The sequence below is a fragment of the Zosterops lateralis genome, assembly GCF_965231275.1.
Source record: "Zosterops lateralis genome assembly, chromosome: Z".
Classification (NCBI taxonomy): domain Eukaryota; kingdom Metazoa; phylum Chordata; class Aves; order Passeriformes; family Zosteropidae; genus Zosterops; species Zosterops lateralis.
The window spans coordinates 82557219-82575781 of record NC_139800.1 but is presented as its reverse complement, the minus strand read 5'-3'; the positions used below and the strand labels follow the sequence as shown (position 1 = coordinate 82575781).

Genomic DNA, 18563 nt, shown 5'->3' with positions numbered 1-18563 from the left:
GAAAGTTGTTCAAGGACCTTTATTTTTTGAGCGAGCAAAACATATTATTTTTTCTGATTTAAAGAAGAAATTGAGGAATGTGTGGCAAAGTATCCATGACTTTCTGCATGAAAGAAGTCTACTCCACAAATTAACTCTCCCTCTAACAGTCTCACTTGAGGGTATTAAAGGGGGTAATTGAAGAAACAGCAGCTGAAGACAAGCTGAACTGCAAGTTGGAAAACCTTTAACCTGCGTTATCACACACACACCCAGACACTGTCAGATCCACTACCCAACCCAATCTCAGCCTGCCACTCCTGCATCCATCACCCTGTTCAGGATTGATCATGATTTGGTATTGAGATGTGATAAATACCACCACGTTCAAGCCTTCAAACAGCAACTCCTGAAATGCACGGTGACAGTGCTGTTGCTATAAACATATCTGCACCAATTATTAGGGTGAGAAGAATTTGTGAGCCAGCAGTCTAAAATCATAAGTTTTAGCTGCACACAGCAAGGTATACACTTATTTAAAAATAAATGTGAAATTCAGTCTTCCACAAAAGCAGCAGTGTCATGAGAAAACTCAGGCTTTAAGTTTTGTAAACGCTGCGTTTTCAATATTAGAGTGTCAGTCTTCATTCACTCTCTGACAAGGTTGTCAATCAAACAGCAATCTAGTTTTGTAAGACTTTAACCAAAGATCAAAGCAATGATACTGCTGAGTTCACATTACCTTCCCAGAGATAACCACTTGAGCACTTTCACAGCACTGCATCGATATTAACTTTGCACTGCTCCTTCCAAGCAAATAAAACAGGACAAAGTTTGACAGCCCTGCTGGCTTCTGCTCTCAGCCCTGATCCAAGCTGAATCCCAGCGCCATTCCCTCTACCCCTTATAACTCCTCCTGGATATTGAAGGTGAGGACTGCAGGACTTGCGTTCAGTTACACTTTCATCAATTAAAGGGAAATGAAATGTGCTTTCTGTCTCCTTTGAGGAACACATCAAATGCCTTTTCCTCAATAACAATAGTTGGGCAATAAAAAGATGAGTGAGCAAAACATGGTATATCATCGTTTTGCCTTTGACTCCAGCCCAATGGCAAATGAAAGGCATCCAAAATCAATTTCCAGAAGCTAATAAATTCAGTATGTGAAAGCAGTGAAAAGATAACTTTTGCAGCCTCATCATCAAGCTGATTTGAAAGCAAAGCTGGGCCAAATTCCTGCACCCTATGGCACCCATATTTTCAGTTTCATGCAGGTAATATACCATTTCCCCACAGTTTATATTTCGAGGCTAAACAGAGAGATATATACATCTATATCTTCTTCCCACAAACATATGTCCTGATAGTATCATAATAAAAACCTGAATGCGCTGTGCCCAGGAAATCATGTCGACTCCTATCAGTTATTTCTCCCAGTAAGAGTGAAGGGAAGGTGAAGGCAAATGCTGCTCCAAGGGCAGAATCTGAGCACAGCTGCTTCCTACAGCTCCACAGGAATTCCTTGACAGGCCTCTTTATGGCAGCACAGGCAGGGGCTGTGGGGGCTTTTATTTGCTTGTTAACTGCAGCACTTGCCAGACCATGCCCAGCTAAAGGCAAGATTCCACGGGGAATACTGTCTGACCACAATCACAATCTAAAATACTCCCTGAGCAGTGGTGAATGCCTGCAGGGTATGGCTTTGGATCTTACACTGCTGAGGCCTTCCACTCACCTCAAGCAGTTCTTCTATGTGATAGACTATGGATTTTTTTAAATCTAAACCAACTGCAGACAGCAGTATTACACAGGGTCAACTACACTTACCTAACACATCGAAAAGTCATTAGAAGTGTTAAAACTTTCCTAGTGTGGTACTTACTTAAAAAGAATAAAGTAGGAAAAAAACCAAAACATCAAAACCAAATGGATTTGTTTCCTACAGAAAAAAAGCAAAACAACAAACAAACAAACAACACCCCCCCCTCCCCCCCCCCAAACTAAACAAAAAACCCCACTCCAAAACATAATGAGAAAAAAAACCTGAAGGGAGACAGAAAGGCAGGCAAGCTGGGTGCTGGAGAGAGCTTGAATTGGCAGTGGAAAATGTGGCTGGGGAGCGTAGCTGAAGAATGATAGTGTATGTGGACTGAGGACATGAGCAAGGTTTGGAAAACAGCAGGTGGAGGAAAGTGTGGAACAGAATTATATTTAAAGGGGAGAAGTTAGAACTAGGTGAGAAGAGTAAAGTAATCACACTCAGAGTGTAAAATATTGCTTTGTCACTTAGTTCATACTGTGAACATGTCCAGGTTTTTTTCTTCCTAGTCAGCAGCAATGGGAAATGCTGTTCTTTCTTACTCTATTTGTCACCAGGGCACCATTCTCCTCAGATGCTGGCAGCTTTTGGGAGCCTAGACTGTTATTATGGGACCTGGGACAACTATTGCCTCACACTGCAAGAAACACTCTGCTGAGTTTTGGGGGCTTTTTGTTAGAAATATCAGATCATGTTTCCTCTTTCTTTACTTCAGGATTTTAGAGAGCAGTTGGAAATGAGTGGCTACGAAATCCAACTCAGATCTGGGTAACACCGTAAAACCTTCTTTCTTTCATGTTTGTTTTATCTACTTTACCTGTTCACCTCCAGTGTTTACAAGCTAGAAATAATGATTTTTTAGTCTCAAAAACTGTTTCTCCAGCTGGAGAATCTGAGCTATGCCTGCCCTCCATACTTTCAGCTTTTTAAAACCCAATTATTAACAAACAGAAAGTCTGGGAGATTTATGTTACCGGTATTTCTGTAGCAGCGAATTAGCACAAGAGCATCTTTCCGATCTCCGGCAGACAGAGCAGGTTAGGAAGTGTGAAGGCAGATGTGAAACTTTGAAAGAGCAGTTCTGTGTGTAAGGGGTCACCTGGATGTTGTGACAGTGCTGCTGTGCCCACGACTGCCCTGCTTTACCCCTGGGGCTGCGCTCCCCCAGGGCTGGATGGACGGCACCAGGGCACTGGTGCAGGCACGAGGCACATGAGCAGCACATCACTTGTTTGATGTTTTATGTTTGATGTGAAACACAAGTGAAGCTGTGAATGCCACACACTCTGCAGTGAGCACTCTGCCCGAAGCCAGTCCTGTCCACCTCCCCTCTCCCAGCTCTGTGACCCCACAGGGCAGGACATGGGGTCCTGGGTGTGTTGGGGTGACCCCTGCCCTGGGGGATTCTGACACACTTCATGTGCAGAGCACACGTCTCTGCACAGCCAACGGAACACAGAGCTGGGATTTGATGCGTCACTGAACCACAGCACCACTGCAAAGGCCCCTCTTACACGTGATCATGGTTAAAGTGCTCTGTACTAAAAGTACCTGCTCACAAAACATCTTTAAGCTGCTGCTGAGCACCCTGATCTGAACCAATTGCAGGGAGAGAGATCACAGAATATCAATTACACTTCACATGCTTACGTGTCATCAACAATTAAGATTTCCTTGGGGTGTGGTATTACCTTAAAAAAAATAATGAAATTAAAAAAACCTCACCAAAACACCACAACCAAACAGGTTTTTTTGTAGCACCAGTTTCAAATGGGACCTATGAGGTGCTAGCCCTTCTCAGCCCCCACTCAGCACAGAGATTTCACACGGCTTCAAGCATGAATTAACCACACTTGGTCCTTCCTCCTCGTAGGATTTAAAATTGATTTTCAAAATCCAAGTTTAAAAAGCTAAACTTTCCTGAATTTCCTTTTTTTTTTGATAATGCCACTCAAAAATAGTTTCTCCTAAATTCTGACAGTTTCTTCTGTAAAGACGAAAGGCACATTTATAAAAGCACCTAAAAATCAGAATATACTTAAATATAAAAAATGCCTAACTGTATCCATAACTAAGCCTTCATTTATTTTAAAAGTTTTGATATTATCTCTTATTATTTATTCTTCAAAGGAGAATAGTAATTAGAAAAGTTCTGCAAATTTGCACTAATGAAGCAGAAAAATCTACTATGAAGTAATGAATTTTATTAAATGCCATGCAAGAAAATAAGCAAAAAATACTAAAAATTTAAGTACACCTAGATAATTTTTTATTATTTTTTTAATAGGAATTTATGGTAAATTACTTACAGGTTATTTCAGAGAATCACAGAATGGTTTGGTTTGGAAGGGATCTTAGAAAATATCTTGTTCCAGCACTCTGCTATGGGCCAGGACACCTTGCACTACACCAGGCTGCTCGTTTCTAAATCTTTGTAACAACTTGAGCTGGAAAGTGTACTTTTGCCACAAATCTGAACTATTATCAAGGAATTTATACTCCCTGAACACTGAAAAAGAAAGGACAATTAAATATGCAAAATCACACTGCAGAATTTAAGCAGAAACATGAAGAGTGCTGGGATTAAGTGCCAAAGGAAAATCCAAATCCCTTTTTTGTTTCCATCATTCTTCCCTTCCCCACATCTAGAAGCTTTCCTTGCTGTGCTCAGGACATCTCTCTAAATCCAGGGGAAAAAAGGGCTCCCATAAAAATGCCTTATGCCAGGATGTGTTAGCACCATTACATGAAATAATTGTTCCTTGGGAGATTCTAGACAGTCAATTAACCCCCAATTCACGACTCAACTGGCAGAGCAGACACTCCATGAATAAAGGGTAGGGGTTCAATTCTCAATTAGGATGAATTTTTTTCCTTAATAGTTTAATCTTGTGGTCAATTAAATCCCTGAGCTTTGTATTAATTATTATATGAATTCTAGGCAACTTCTAATTTAAAGGTTAGTTATGGTGTACCACAACTGGACCAGAGTCCAGGGCTTAAATTTTTCAAAAAATCCATTCTACCTTAGGGGCAAAAATCCCTTGTTCTGAAAAAAGACAAGGAAATGTCTTTACTTTGTGGTTTCCTAATCTGGAATATTTTAAATGTCTCCTAGATTTTACACCTGTGCCTTATGTCACAGATCATTAGAAACCTATTTACTGCTTCACCACATATTCCTATCACCAGTTACAATAAACAGGGTTTCTAAGCAGAATTTTAAGCATTAATCTCATCTCCAATTGCTGAGCTTTACTCCTATATTGTTGGGCACAGCAGCTTGGAATAGTAGCTTATTTTTCCATCTGTTATACATATAGAGACTACCCGTTTGTGAAGTACTTTCTTGGTGCTCTTTTTGTTAGAATAAAGTCCTGGATTTCCTCGGGGAAGCAAGTGACATATGCTGGTGCTCTATGGTTTCTGAGTTACTGCAGAGATGAATTCCTCTTGGCCAGCTTTCTGTTGAATAGGTGCTGGAATCATATAAAACAGCAACTTGTGAAAAAAACCCCACAGTAAAATGGTGAGTTCGCTGGCCAAATCAGTGATCTTTTTTCAACTAATTATTTTTCTTGCTCAAAATGAAGACAGTTTGTCTTTGAAAAGACTGTCTATCATTAAAAAAGAAAAGTATGGAAAGTTTTTGAAACAACTATAACAGATGTCATAGCAGTTGAAAGTACAATTAGAAAGCACAACACCGCAGAAATAAAACTTCAAACAAAAGCAGAAAGAGTTCTTTGTGCACATCAATAATTTAGAATGATTTAAGAACTGTTTTATAGATGCAAGTGGAGCTCTTTCTGTCTATATATAAATCGAATGTGGTCTTTATAGGCAAACAAAAAGGGGATACAATCCTTTTAAATTATTTTTAGGATAATTGTTTCCACAGCAAACATCATTATTTATCAGTTTTGAAGAGAAGCCAACTGCCAACATTTGAAATGCACAAACCTTGGCACACAACACTGAAATGGTAATCTCCCCCCTTTTCAAAACCAGTTTTGCGTTTATTTTACACATTTGTCAAGTTCTTATCTCAAAGCCCATGCAGTTTACCTATTTCTATCAGAAATTGTTATATTTTATTTTTAATCACCTTCCCACAGCTAATTTGGTAACTCAGGAAGGGAAACTGTTATTGCTACCAGATGCTGTTACCTTCCTGCTCACTCACATATTCCTATAAATTGATTCAACAGCCTGGAAAACAAGGTTTAATATGTATTATTATGCCTTCTGGATTTCTTCTGTTATAATCTCTTTTTTTGAGATAAACAGTCTCATTTTAGTGATGCAAACATTCTAAAGTTACGCTACAGACACTTCCCATTCCTTCAGGAGAGTACTGCAGGATCCTGCTGCTGGTCCTTTGCCAGCAGGAATTTCTCTTCAGCTTTATTTCTATGTGTACACTTCAAGAAAAAAAGAAAACCAGGCAGTTTCATGTATAGAAAGCTGAGATTTTCCTTTTCAGAGGAGGAGGAATATTAAGGAATAAATGAAGGTCCTTGAGACTGTAAGTTTTCTACAGAGGAAGTGGGAACAGATGTTCTTGTAGGTCATAGAAGAGAAACCAGTTCCCCAATAACTTCCACACTGGAATATCAGAACATACTTTCACTGGAGTCAGCCAGCAAAAATTAAAAGGAAAAAATCAAGCAAAAAGAAACTGCAAACTTTGAGACTTCAGTTCTGCTATTACAATTTATTAACCCCCCTAATCTGTGTAGGCTGACCCTCACTGGTGAAAAACCCCTACATTGATTCTGCCAATTTAGCAACAACTCTTCCAGAAAGATATTCATACTTTGCAGATACCTGGGACCATTTATCCTCAGTATTTTATGTGACTGATGATACATGAGCTGCTGGTTGTGTAAAATTAAAGCTCCAGTCTGCTCCATACAATATTTAATATGGGGCATATAGGAAGTGATGTTTACAAAACACTAACCCTAAAACAGGCTGATGAAAAGTTATCTCTAATGTATTAAGAGAGAATTCTTATTGTGAATCAGACTCTAATCTAGAAATACTTGACTCATTTTCTGCTGTTTTCCACACCTGTGTATGGAGAGAAATCAACAATGACTATTCTTGAAACAACAGAACTGTCTCTCAGGAACTTATTAATAAGTTTTTGAATACTGGTGATTTCTTTTTTATTTTTTTAAATATCAAAAGCTTTGTACAAAGAAATTATGATATGATATAATCCTTATTACTGTTATTACTACTGCTGGTGATTTTACAGAGATATTATGCTTTCCTTGTAATATATCAGTAAAAATAAAATATAAATATAAATATACACAAGTATAAATACAGATCTATGGTTTTAGGGACCAATTCCAACTCTCCTTTCTGCCTAAATCCCTCTTGCCTCCAGTGCTGAAGGCAATACAACAACAGTGACAAAAATGTCAAAAGTCAAACAGCAGCACTGGTGACTCCTCCTTTAATATGTGAATCTCTCCACACTTTTGCCTGGAGGGCACCATTAGTACAGTCAATTTCTAGATTTTCAAACTAACAAAAACCAAGACAACAGTAAGAAATACAGGCCAATCTGCTAATCAACAGCATCTAAAAAGTCTCCAGAGATTACAGATGTATAAATAACATGTTATTTTCTGAACAACGCTTATTTTCTGGCCTCTGTGAGAAGGCATGTGTACACACACTTAGCCCATTTTCTGCTCCAGCTCAGCCATCTCCCAGAGATGCTCCATCATCCAACACATTCCACATCAAAAAGGCATCTTCCACCACATCACAAGAAGCTCTCCACTGAACTGTCAGTAAAATTTGTACAGCTCTGGATCCCCTCGCTGACAACACACACCCGAAAAAGCCACGGGATATGTCAGCAAATTCACACAAGCCAAGTCTAACTATCAGAACACCACAGAGCAGCCCCAGCGATGGGTAGAACAGACAGATTCAAAACTGCACCATGTTTTATAGATTATAACATCTCAGAATACACCTGGAAGCAGAATTTTATTTATTAAACTGCTTGTTATAGCCTGTCACATTCTGTCAACTAGAAGAAAAATCTGCTTTGGAAACGACTTTCATACTGACTACAAAATAAAAGAAGAAAATAAATCAGCTGGGATTTTGACACCAACATGGAAAGGCCAAGCATGACCAAAGAAGTGTGCTGGGGAATTTTGTATTGGAGTAATCCCTCTTTCTAGTTTGTACTCATTCACCTCCAATTTCAGAGTTCACAGCTGTCTCTCCTTCCACCTTTTTATCAATCTATTCACAGCTGGGAAACTTCAGCAGGAACCCAACAAGCATCTCCCAGTCCAATTCTTCAGTGAAGGGCCCAAACCATGATAAAATCCCCCTTAAAACCTTGGCATTATCAGCACCAGGCTGTAACAAACTACACTAATCCAGTTGAAATTATATTGATTGATTACAATTCTGGGCTCCTGCTCTTTCAGGCACAATGATGAATTTCCAAAGGACAGCTGATAACATGAAAAACTTACTGTGTGAACTGTCCATCGCCAGAAATGACTGTGGCTGTAACACACAAATCCCACACAGAGTCCGAAGTGTTGGACTGGTGTATTCTGCCCTAACAATCAAACACAAAATCTGATTTCCTGCAATCTGCAGCCCCAGTGGCTTCTGAGATGAGCTCATGGGCCTTTATCAGCTCAGCTAACAAGAATTCATGTAACTTTATCAAAGGAATTCAACACAATGTCTGAGATATAATGAAGAACACATTTATTCTGGTTTCACGACTACACATCCAGAATATTTTTTTTTCTACTTCCACTCTGAGGTTAGTTCACTATCTTATGCCCAGAATCCTTGAATGGTTAGGGTTAGAAGGTCACTAAGGACTTGTGAATTGTTATTATCAGGAATATTCTAATGCACTAAACATTCAAAAACACTCTGGAGATGAACCTTAATGTGCATTTTCTCTCAGCCTTGCTGTCCCCAGAAGCCTCTGGGCAGCAAGTCCTCCACAAAAGGGAAGACAGAGCCCTTAATTGCCAACTTAATGTGACTGTTACACAGGAGACAGACACACTCCACAGTATTCAAGATCAAATTAGAAAAAAAAGTCCCTGAGTACACAAAAAATGCTACACAAAATACCATGCACCAGCACTGGATGTGCTCTTCTGACAGCAGGAGCACACACTGCTGTCACAATCATGAGCTCTGTATTTCACTGATCTGGAACATCCAGCTGTGGGCAGCAGGACAAACCCCGGCTCACTGGTAGGAACCCTCAGGAAGGAATTGTGCTTTATAAAGCGCAGCTTCTGTGAGTTTGTTGAAGGTCTTCTTCAGTCACAAATACTGCAAAACTTCCAAAGTCGCCAACTAGGAACTGTTATTACTAATTTGAATTTTTATTTGTATTTTTATCCCTGTCTTCCTCTGTCTGTGCACAGCTGCACTTGGGCACACAAATGCAGGAGCACAGTGCCCCTGAGCAGGTTTAGGGCACAGGCAGAGCAGTCTGAGCCCCTGCTGGCACATCCCTCAAGATCCCAAGGATTTCTGTAACATGACAAAAAACAGTCAGCAACCTCTTGGGGACACAGCTTGTCCACATCTTACTGCTCATAATGAGGACTGAAAGCAAACTTATTAAATCATTCAGAGATATAAAGAATGCCACCAACTGCAGTTCTCAGGTTAATGACTCTGCACCAGAGGCAACACCAAGCAGAGAATCCAGGGGGTCAGTTTAGGACCAGCGCTAAGGAAAAGATTCCTGGGGCTAATACAAAAGTTTTCTTAGTGCAAATCATCAATTTTTCTCCCCTTCTTATAATTTTCCAATTTCATATAGCTCAGATGAACGTACATAAAACAATTCTTACTAATGGAGGAAAAGTAGGAATGTCCCTGAAGAGACAACTGACTGAACAGTTGATTTCCCTCTTTATTTCCCCATTTTATTGCATAGACTGACATGAATACCTTACTAAAAATTTGTTTCAAAGCCTTTTCAATAAAGAAAATTTCATTATTTCACCATGTTTATACAGACTCATAATTTGTAGTGTTTAGACAGCGATACTTTAAATTCACTGAAATCTAATAAATAAAACATTTTAATAAATTATATATCAATGCAAGAATCTGCCTTAGCCCATCTGCCAAGATAACCATGAAGTATTTTACTCATCAGAGAAAGAGGATTCCTAAAAATAATTCTGCAAATAAAGCTCTAATATAAACTTAATGTCAAAGGTGTGACCTTGGAGTACTTCACTAGCATCTCTTGCATAACTGCCTTTATATTTATAAATCTTTCAGCAACGGTTAAGTACACAATCATAACATCATGAGTACAGACACTTCAAAAATTAAAGCTTTATCTTGATTAATTATTTACATTTCATGAATCTAAGTGTTAATAGAGTTTGCCTTGGTTTTATAGGTTTGGGGTTTTGTGGATTGACTGACTGATAGACAATCACATCTACTATTAGGGCACCTTTTTAACAGTTGTCAGTTCACTTGTAGGTTAAATTTAACAGCAAAAAAACACTTGTGGAAAATGCCTCCAGCCAGAATAGAGCACTGTGCTTCTTATCTTTCAGTATTCTCTGAAGAGAGAAAATGTAAAAATATCTCTGACTTATCCAGTGGACTTTTACACTGCACATGTCACTCAAGGTTTTGGGAAAAAAAAACCTTTAAATTTATGTACTATTGCACCCACTGCTGATGAAACACACCCCAGGTCTGTGATATACACGCTCAGACACCAGAATGAACATGGCTTCACTTCTGATTTGGGGAGCTCTTCATGTATTCATGAACACATTTGTGAAGTAAATAGCTTTTTTCTCATTATATCTTTAACGTGCCAGTATTGACAAAGCAGCAAACAAGCAGCACAGAGACCATGTGAGGTGCTGGCACCTACTGCACACTTTGCACAGACACTGTGTGGTTCAGCTTCGTGCTCCTCCTCCTTATCACTCCTTCCCTTTTCCATCTGGGTGCTTTCAGACTAATTGTTGGGAAAGTCCCCTCTCTGGAGCAGAGCCCCCACCAGCCTGTTGCTATTTCAGGTGTTCTGCACCTGCTCATTCTCCTCCCCTCACATCCTGAGTAGCCCAGTCCTTTGGCAGTGATTAATTTAAACAGTATAAACCCTCTTTTCTGCTAATGAAATCCAATAAATAAATATGGTTACTCTTTCATTACCACGCTCTCTGGCCATCTGAAAATACTTCACTCAGCGGACAGAAATGATGCAAAAATCCCCTTTCCTTGAAGCAATAAAGGGAAAGGTGTTCTTTAATAAACTGGGAAGGGAGAGCTGGGAGATGCAGAGTTTGGAGAGTACTGTGTGGTGGGACACAGCCCCAGAGACTGGGTTTGGGCTCTGGAGATGCGGGATGGGCTGAAGGAGGGAGCACTGCCCCCAGGCAGTTCTCTGGGAATGCAGGGCAAGCCCCTTTCTCAGCAAAAATCACATTTATTCACACTCACAGAGTGCATGAACAGTGGGTAAATGACAATATGGGTCATCAATGGAATTTTCCTACAATATTTTTCTCTGGTTTGCACTCCAAGCCCCACATGAACGTGCTATCCATGTCTGGATAATAACCAGCAGCACAAGCTGGGGAAAGACTCTTCCAAAAGAGCAAGCTTTGGTCAAACTGTTCCCACTGAAGACATCCTGTACATCCCCACTGATTTCACTGTGGCAAGAGTTGGGCCAGTGCCTTTTATTGCTCCAGCCTATGTGAGGAGTTTGAAATATTTCTTGTCATGCAGTCAAACAGAATAATTGTACCAGCATCTAAATCTGGCTGGAAGGCACAGCCAAATTCTTTTCTGGCTCATTTCACCTTCCTAATGCCAGAATTCATATGGAGGTTTCTGTAAAGCCTATAAAGGGCTGTGTCAAACACAATCCTACTCCACACAATAGAGACTTCTTTTCCAGGGTATGTATTGAAGCAGATGAATTTAAAGTGTAGTTTCTGTGAGTAATTGTGCAGGTGAAATGTGGGCCTGTGTTCTAGGGGGGATTTTGTAACTGTTTCCTTGCACTAGTGATTTCAAAATAAAGTGCAGATTACTCTGGATATGGTTTTCACTCAGAAATAGATGCACAGGCAAAACGCTGGTGTAACATGCCAGAAAAAGGCATTTGACAAAAATACAGCACTGTATGTAATCCATGCAGTAAAAACAATTTTAGATCTATATAAAAAGACCCCAAATCATGCAGACTTCCAAAGATGTTTGACTTTGTTGCCCTCCAATGTTAAATCTGTCCATATTTCCTCTAAAAGGATGATGAAAGGATGCAGAGTAACTGAGATTCAATGGCATTTCTCCTTCAGAAAGCTTCAAGGTATGGCTGTAACTGGGCTCTAAACACTCTGCAATGAGACAGCACCAATTCTGGAAATTCTGCGACACAATACATGCAAACAAATCACAGGAATTCCAACAACCCCCTATTAACTGTCTTTTAAAGAAGCACTCTGTGGAGCCCTGTTCTCCCCAGCCCTAATCACCTTGAAATTACTTTGATGAGCACAAAGTGACACATTTTTGTCTGTTGCTGAGATCTTAAAATGGGACATGGAAAACAAAAACTGTGTGTCCTAAGGGGTATTTTGTCTATAATCATTACAATAACTTTTATCTTTTTTTTTTAAGCTAAGATTTCACATAAGTTGTACTCCTCATAAATTTGAGTTCCTTAATTTTCAATTGTTGCTATCTTAATTGCTAGACAGAGCTTGGCTTTGTGAAGTGATGTCAAGGTGTATAACACAAAACCACGTTTAATATATGCCTTCAATAATTTCTTGGTTGTTTGAAAACTTCCCACTTACAGCAAAGCTGGCATTTTACAGCCTGCAGAGCTATAAATCATTTTTAAAATCATGATGATATCACTCAAAACAGATGTGAAAACATATGTTTGCCACGGTTGTATAAACCGCTTACTTGTCATACTTAATAAATGTTGATACTTTTATTTTAACTACATTCCTTCTTAATAACTTTGAAAATCTTTTCCATGGTGAATATATTTTGCCTTGGTAAGAGCAACGGCTGGTTTGGAAAAACAAAGCTTGCTCTGTATACCAATTACATGGTTGTTTTCTGCAGGGCAAGGCAGCACATATCACACTCCTCACACTGTCCACATTTGACTCTAAAACACTGAGCATAACCGAGGTGCACCAAAGCCCAAAACAGTTATACAGGAAGAAACAATACTAGTATTAGAAAGAAAGAATCTACAGTGGGCTGGGACAAACCATTGAGGACTAACCCCGCTGGTTCCTACAGAAATTGCAATATGGGTCTGTCTCTCTGACAAATTCAAAATCAGCTTGGAATCCTGGATATACAAGGTTGATGCCTTCAAAATTTCTATACGAGTCACTATAATGTCATCAAAAGGTTCTGGCTCTGGAGCCATGGGACGACTTGAAAAATCACACCTGCACATGACAGAAGAAAAATTCTCATTCTCATATTTTCTGAGAAAAATCTGATATCTGCAGAACAAGCAGAAAAAGAGAAACTTTGTTCTGTCTCTAAAATAATATTTTAAAATGTCTCATGATTTTGAAGCACTTTTTTCTGATGCAGGTGGATGTCTGAACACTAAATTAATTCTAAAAGCATCCCCTAAGTGCATGCAGAACTAACACATGTATAAAGACATATTTCCCAGTACTTAATCAATTAAAGGTATTATGCAAAAATGTAGGCTAGGAAATGAATAAACCCACACAACTTTAATCTTAAGGAGAATTATGGAACACAAACTGTTAGCATCACATCTTTGTGATTTCATCCGTGTTAAAAGGAATGATCACAGCAGCCTGGGAATTGGGTTCACAGGTGGTGGAGGTTCAATCGTTTTTGCTTTGGGGATTTCTGAATTATTTTTTCAGATTTTTAAAGTACCTTCCTTCATCCATCCAGAGCAACAGAACTGCTACTACCATGAAGTACAAGATTTGCATCTCTGAACCCCACAGGATACTGAACTGTTTCGCTGAAAAATGACTGAATATGTGGCAAGAAACCATGCACAGTTCAACAGAATTAAAATCAACTACACTTCCATGCTTAGATTAAATACTCACTATGCTATTACTACAGAAATGTAATTTTTGAATCTTAGGAGGGAAGTTATGGCTGGTAACTTTTTGTAAATGTCAACAGAAGTCAAGAGGGAAGGATTTAAGCTGGATGATCCAGACAGAAAATTATCTCAGAATGGCACAGAAGGGCTCTTTTGGGGTTCATGAGGAAAGTGCTTAAATGCCCAGAAAAACCAGTGAATAGAAAACAGCTTCTGTCTTCAAGGAGAGTTGAGTACGAAAATACAAAATACAAGGAGTTTCAGGCTCTTCCTACCCACGACTGGATCAGTGACAGACCTCTAAAGAATAGAGCTGAATGTACAAAACCATGACACTGCTCAAATAATTTTATATAACTCTGGAACCACTTGGCATGGAGGGCCTCCAAATTCTCTTCTGAATAGCCCACAGAATTTTCTAAGGCTGCCTTTTAGTTTTCTCTGAAAATACAAGACAATCACCTCAACCAAAATATAAATCAGTTTATGCTTTCATTTATTATGATAAATATGAATATTCTCAGTAGACTTACATATACACTTAGCTTATATTGTCTCTTCCCTCTGTTTCTTTTCCTTCACATTTTTTTTTACTCTAAAATCTCACAATCCCCCTGAGCATCTCTTTGCAGTATTTTCCCAGAAAAAATCCCTGAGTATTCACCTTCTCCAGCACCCAAGAACCTCTGCAAGGAGAACCAAGCAGAGGAAACACTTCCCTGCCTACAGAGAATCTCTGCAGACCAAACATCACCTCTTCCCTTGCTGCCCCTCACTGGTGCCACAATATAAAATTATACAGCTCACCCAGAGCATCAGAGCAACCTGGACACACATTCCCTTGAAGGCAAACAAACAATACCACGTGACTGATCAAATATTTGCTCGGAACTTCATAAATAATTGAGCCAGAAGACCTGAAAAATATTATCCTCATGCTGTACAAACAGAGAGAAGCAAAGTTCTCATTGCTTACACTTCCATGTGAGTTCACTGGATACATTATTCATTGCAATTAGGCACTTAGTTCTCTTAAATTAGTAATATAATGTCATTGCATATGCAGAACACAAGAAAAAAGAATAAAACACATAATAAGCAGAATTAAAAGCTTGAGATGGAAAACAGTCTGTAATTTTACCTTTCTCCTTTTGTATCTTTTTTAGGCTGGTCCCAGTTTCTTGGTCAATGAGTTCCCCTTCTCTGCTGTTGGTCAGCATGGCTAAAAGAATCAGAAGGTACAGTTATATAATACTCTCAGTAAAAAAAAAAAGTTAAGATAAAAAAAAGTTTGCATTTTATTTCTTTTTGGTTGATATTTTGTTAAACTCTTAGGGCCAAGTAAAATATGCAGTAAAAGCTAATCTGCTCAAGTTTATTAGACAAGGACACCACGATAGAACACAAATTACTACTGAGATGAATGTGATTTCTTATTAATTGTTCAAATTAATTAATTAATGGGAAAAGTACTTCCCAAAAACCGTTTCGGGGAAAAATACATTTAAAGATTTAAGTATTAGTAATTATTACAAAGCAGTAAACTTAATAAAACCAGAGATTGCCAGATCACAGCCCAAACTGATTGGTGACAGCAAACTCCCCTCCAACATTTTAGTGCTGAAGGGAATTCTCTACTTAACACCTGCAAGCTCAGCGAGAGCTGTACAGTTTATGACTTCAGGATGCCTCTTTCCTTTGTTCTTATTTGATTAAAACATTTCCTCCTCTGCAATCCACCAATTACAGACTTTACAGTTATTCCAGGGAGGTCACTTGATACAAACTTCATCACCATATTTTAGGAGGAGCTTTTTCTTTATAATTGCAAATGTGAAAACACTGTATTTCTGTCAATGAAAAATATTTATCCTTATTTTTACAACAGTAAGCATTACATCTCTACATAGAGACATCAACAGTCTCTTTTCACTGCTGCTACAGGAAGTTAAAAATTGCTTGTCCTGCGTATTTCCAACTTTATTTTACACAGGAAAAAGATAAGGGGAATCTACCAAACAGTCTCTGCCCTGTTTGTGCACAGATTTAGACAAAGAAATCAGGTTCATCCAGTGTGCTGGGCAGTGCTGTGGTGCTGATGCAAGGATCAGGGTCAGAACTGCAAAATCCCAGGAAGCAGAGGAGTGGGTTGCGGATGGGAGGGAAGTCTCCAGTGACTCACCCCGAGTGCATGGCTTTTGTGGTTTAAATCTGGCTCAGCAATGCCTGCACAGGCTCCAGGCCATGAGGAGACAGCAGTGTTGACACACACTTACGTGAAGAGATGTTAATTGACTTGCCCTAGATCCCTCTTGGAAGCACCAAGAATAGGATCTGAACTTCCTCTAGACAGAATTAGCATTTTAATTGATAGTGCACAGGCTGCGAAAAATGTGGTGGAGAGCCCAAAAAAGCCAGAAAAGGCCTCAGTCTCAGGGTGATGAAGGAATGTGTGGGCACAAGGAGGTTGTTGGAACAAAAAATTCATAATATAATCCGTTACTTCCCTCATACACATGTGAAGAAAAAGATACCTTGCTCTTTTTCAACTGCAGGTGCCTTGAGCAGAACTTCCTTACCCAAGCACACCAAAGGAGCTGGTTGGAGCACGGAAGGGTACAAGGGTGATCCCTCTGTGCAGGGATTACTGTTGTACCAAGAGGGGGAATTGTGGGAACTGAAAATGCAGAGGACTTTTGCAATAAGCTTACATTCATAGAGGTCTGAAACAGAGTTGAATTTTAGGCCTTGAAATATTTGGAGCATAGAAAGTTTCTGAGCTGCAAAAAATACAGGAGAAGCAACTACTGTATGCTGTAAGGTGTATGTGTAGTGTTTAGTGATTGTTTAAGTGTATGCATGTAAGCTCTCAGCATCAGCCTATTGGCCAAAAAACTTTTAAAGGCCTTGTAACAAAGAGAGCTTTGGCTTCTTTTGTTGTGGTTTGAATTTTACCATCCTTAATGTCTCTCCCTTCACTGAGACTGATAATGAAATACAAAACTCATGGAACATCTCTCGGTCACCCCATCCTGTTATCGGTGATTAGACCAACAACGAGCGATGAACTTAATTAAAAAACCACAGGGATGAGACTTTGTGCGAATATGATAGCAAACAAACATGAGCCTCAGGCAAGTTCCCGAGGGTGTAGGGAGGGCAGGGCGGGCTGCACTGACCGATCCTGTCGGGAGTGGTGTCCAGCTGTGACGGGGAGCTGGAGACGCTGCTGCTGGGGTGAGAGGACGCGTGGCTGCCGGGGCGCTGGCTCTCCTCCAGGGACGGCGCCGGCGACGGGCTGTCCTGGATCCTCTCCTGAAAACAAAAACAAAGCAGGGCTGGGACGTTTGCATCCATGGGCTTTGCCAAGGTGCAGACAAAGAAAGGGAGGCTGGCTTAAAAGGAAGGATAACAAGTGGTGTTTCTAAGGTAAACAGAGAACAGAAGTCATGTCTTAAGGGCAGTATAGTCATGTAAAGCCAAAACCAACATAGGCTTCTACAAGCAATGTAAACTTAGCTTATAATTTCCCACCTTTTTCTTGTTGGCAACCTTTTATCTTTAGCATTTTTCACACCTAGGAACATATAGAATATTCTTTCATCTTGCTTTCACAAACTACTTTTAATCTACAGGTAGTAAGATTGCCATATGTGACCCACATTTCAAATAAACAATTCATGGTTGGACAGAGCTGTCACTAAATGCAGTCAAATTTGTAATTAGAATATGTACTTGTGAATTTGTAACTAGAATCTGTACTAGAATCTGAATAAATTACATCAGTATCTTCTCAGGGTAGCACCTGGACAAATGACAAAAGCTGTGGCTCTGGTAAGAACTTGTCTCTTGTATGAGAAGCACCACTGGCTGACCAAAAAAAAAATCTGCTTGAAAATTCTTATGTTTATATTTGCACACAAAACTTTGATATTAACTTCTAATTTAAATATATATGGCACTTGAGGTAAGGAGGAAAAAAAAAGGTTAAGAAATACGGTAAAATTAAATTCTGCGTTTCTGTGTATCTATACTTGCAAATTGTCTGAAGATGAGATGAAATTTTCATCAGTAAAAAACTTTAGGAACAGGTCAGACAAGAAAAGTGTGAGTAAAAATTCATCCTTAAGACAAGAGATTGTGAGACCACTTGAGAGCCTTCCAACCCAGTGTCTCCACACACACGCTTTCCAATTAAAAATTTCAGTGCCCTTCATTCCTGTTCCCAGAACCATCAGAAAATGAGAATCTTCCAAAAGGGAAAATGAGGGCCTCAGTTACTACAGGTATATTTCTCTTAAAATGCCTTGTGTGTTTTAAAACATCTTTCCAAATCCTTGAAGGTGTAGAGAGAGACACTAATGAGGAAAAATGGTTGAATTTACAGAACTCCAGAAAAGTAATCTTTGGAGTTGCCCTCATCCTTGGCAATCATCTGCTTCCTGTGCAAACCCAGAACTGAAATACCTTTCTTTTTTTTTATATATTTAGAAAAGATTCCCTTGCCTCCACCTCACTAAAAATCACAATTACAGCTCATCTGGGAAAGCTGTCTCGGTATTTTGCAATCTTTCCTCCTTTCTAACCTATTGTGAAGATATTTCATTAGGAATATTCAAT

At 39.3% G+C, this 18563-nt stretch overlaps 1 protein-coding gene across 3 annotated transcripts in view; it reads right to left on the bottom strand.

Moving 5' to 3' along the window:
• LOC310922957 (dachshund homolog 2-like) overlaps positions 1–18563 on the bottom strand; it is a gene marked incomplete at its 5' end in the record, with an annotated part of 246143 nt that overhangs the window by 28928 nt on the left and 198652 nt on the right. For all 3 annotated transcript variants that reach the window (XM_083883985.1, XM_083883983.1, XM_083883984.1), the window contains 2 exons: positions 15085–15165; positions 17123–17258. In XM_083883985.1, the coding sequence (XP_083740111.1) occupies positions 15085–15165; positions 17123–17258 (217 nt within the window). The remainder of the gene's footprint in view (positions 1–15084; positions 15166–17122; positions 17259–18563) is intronic.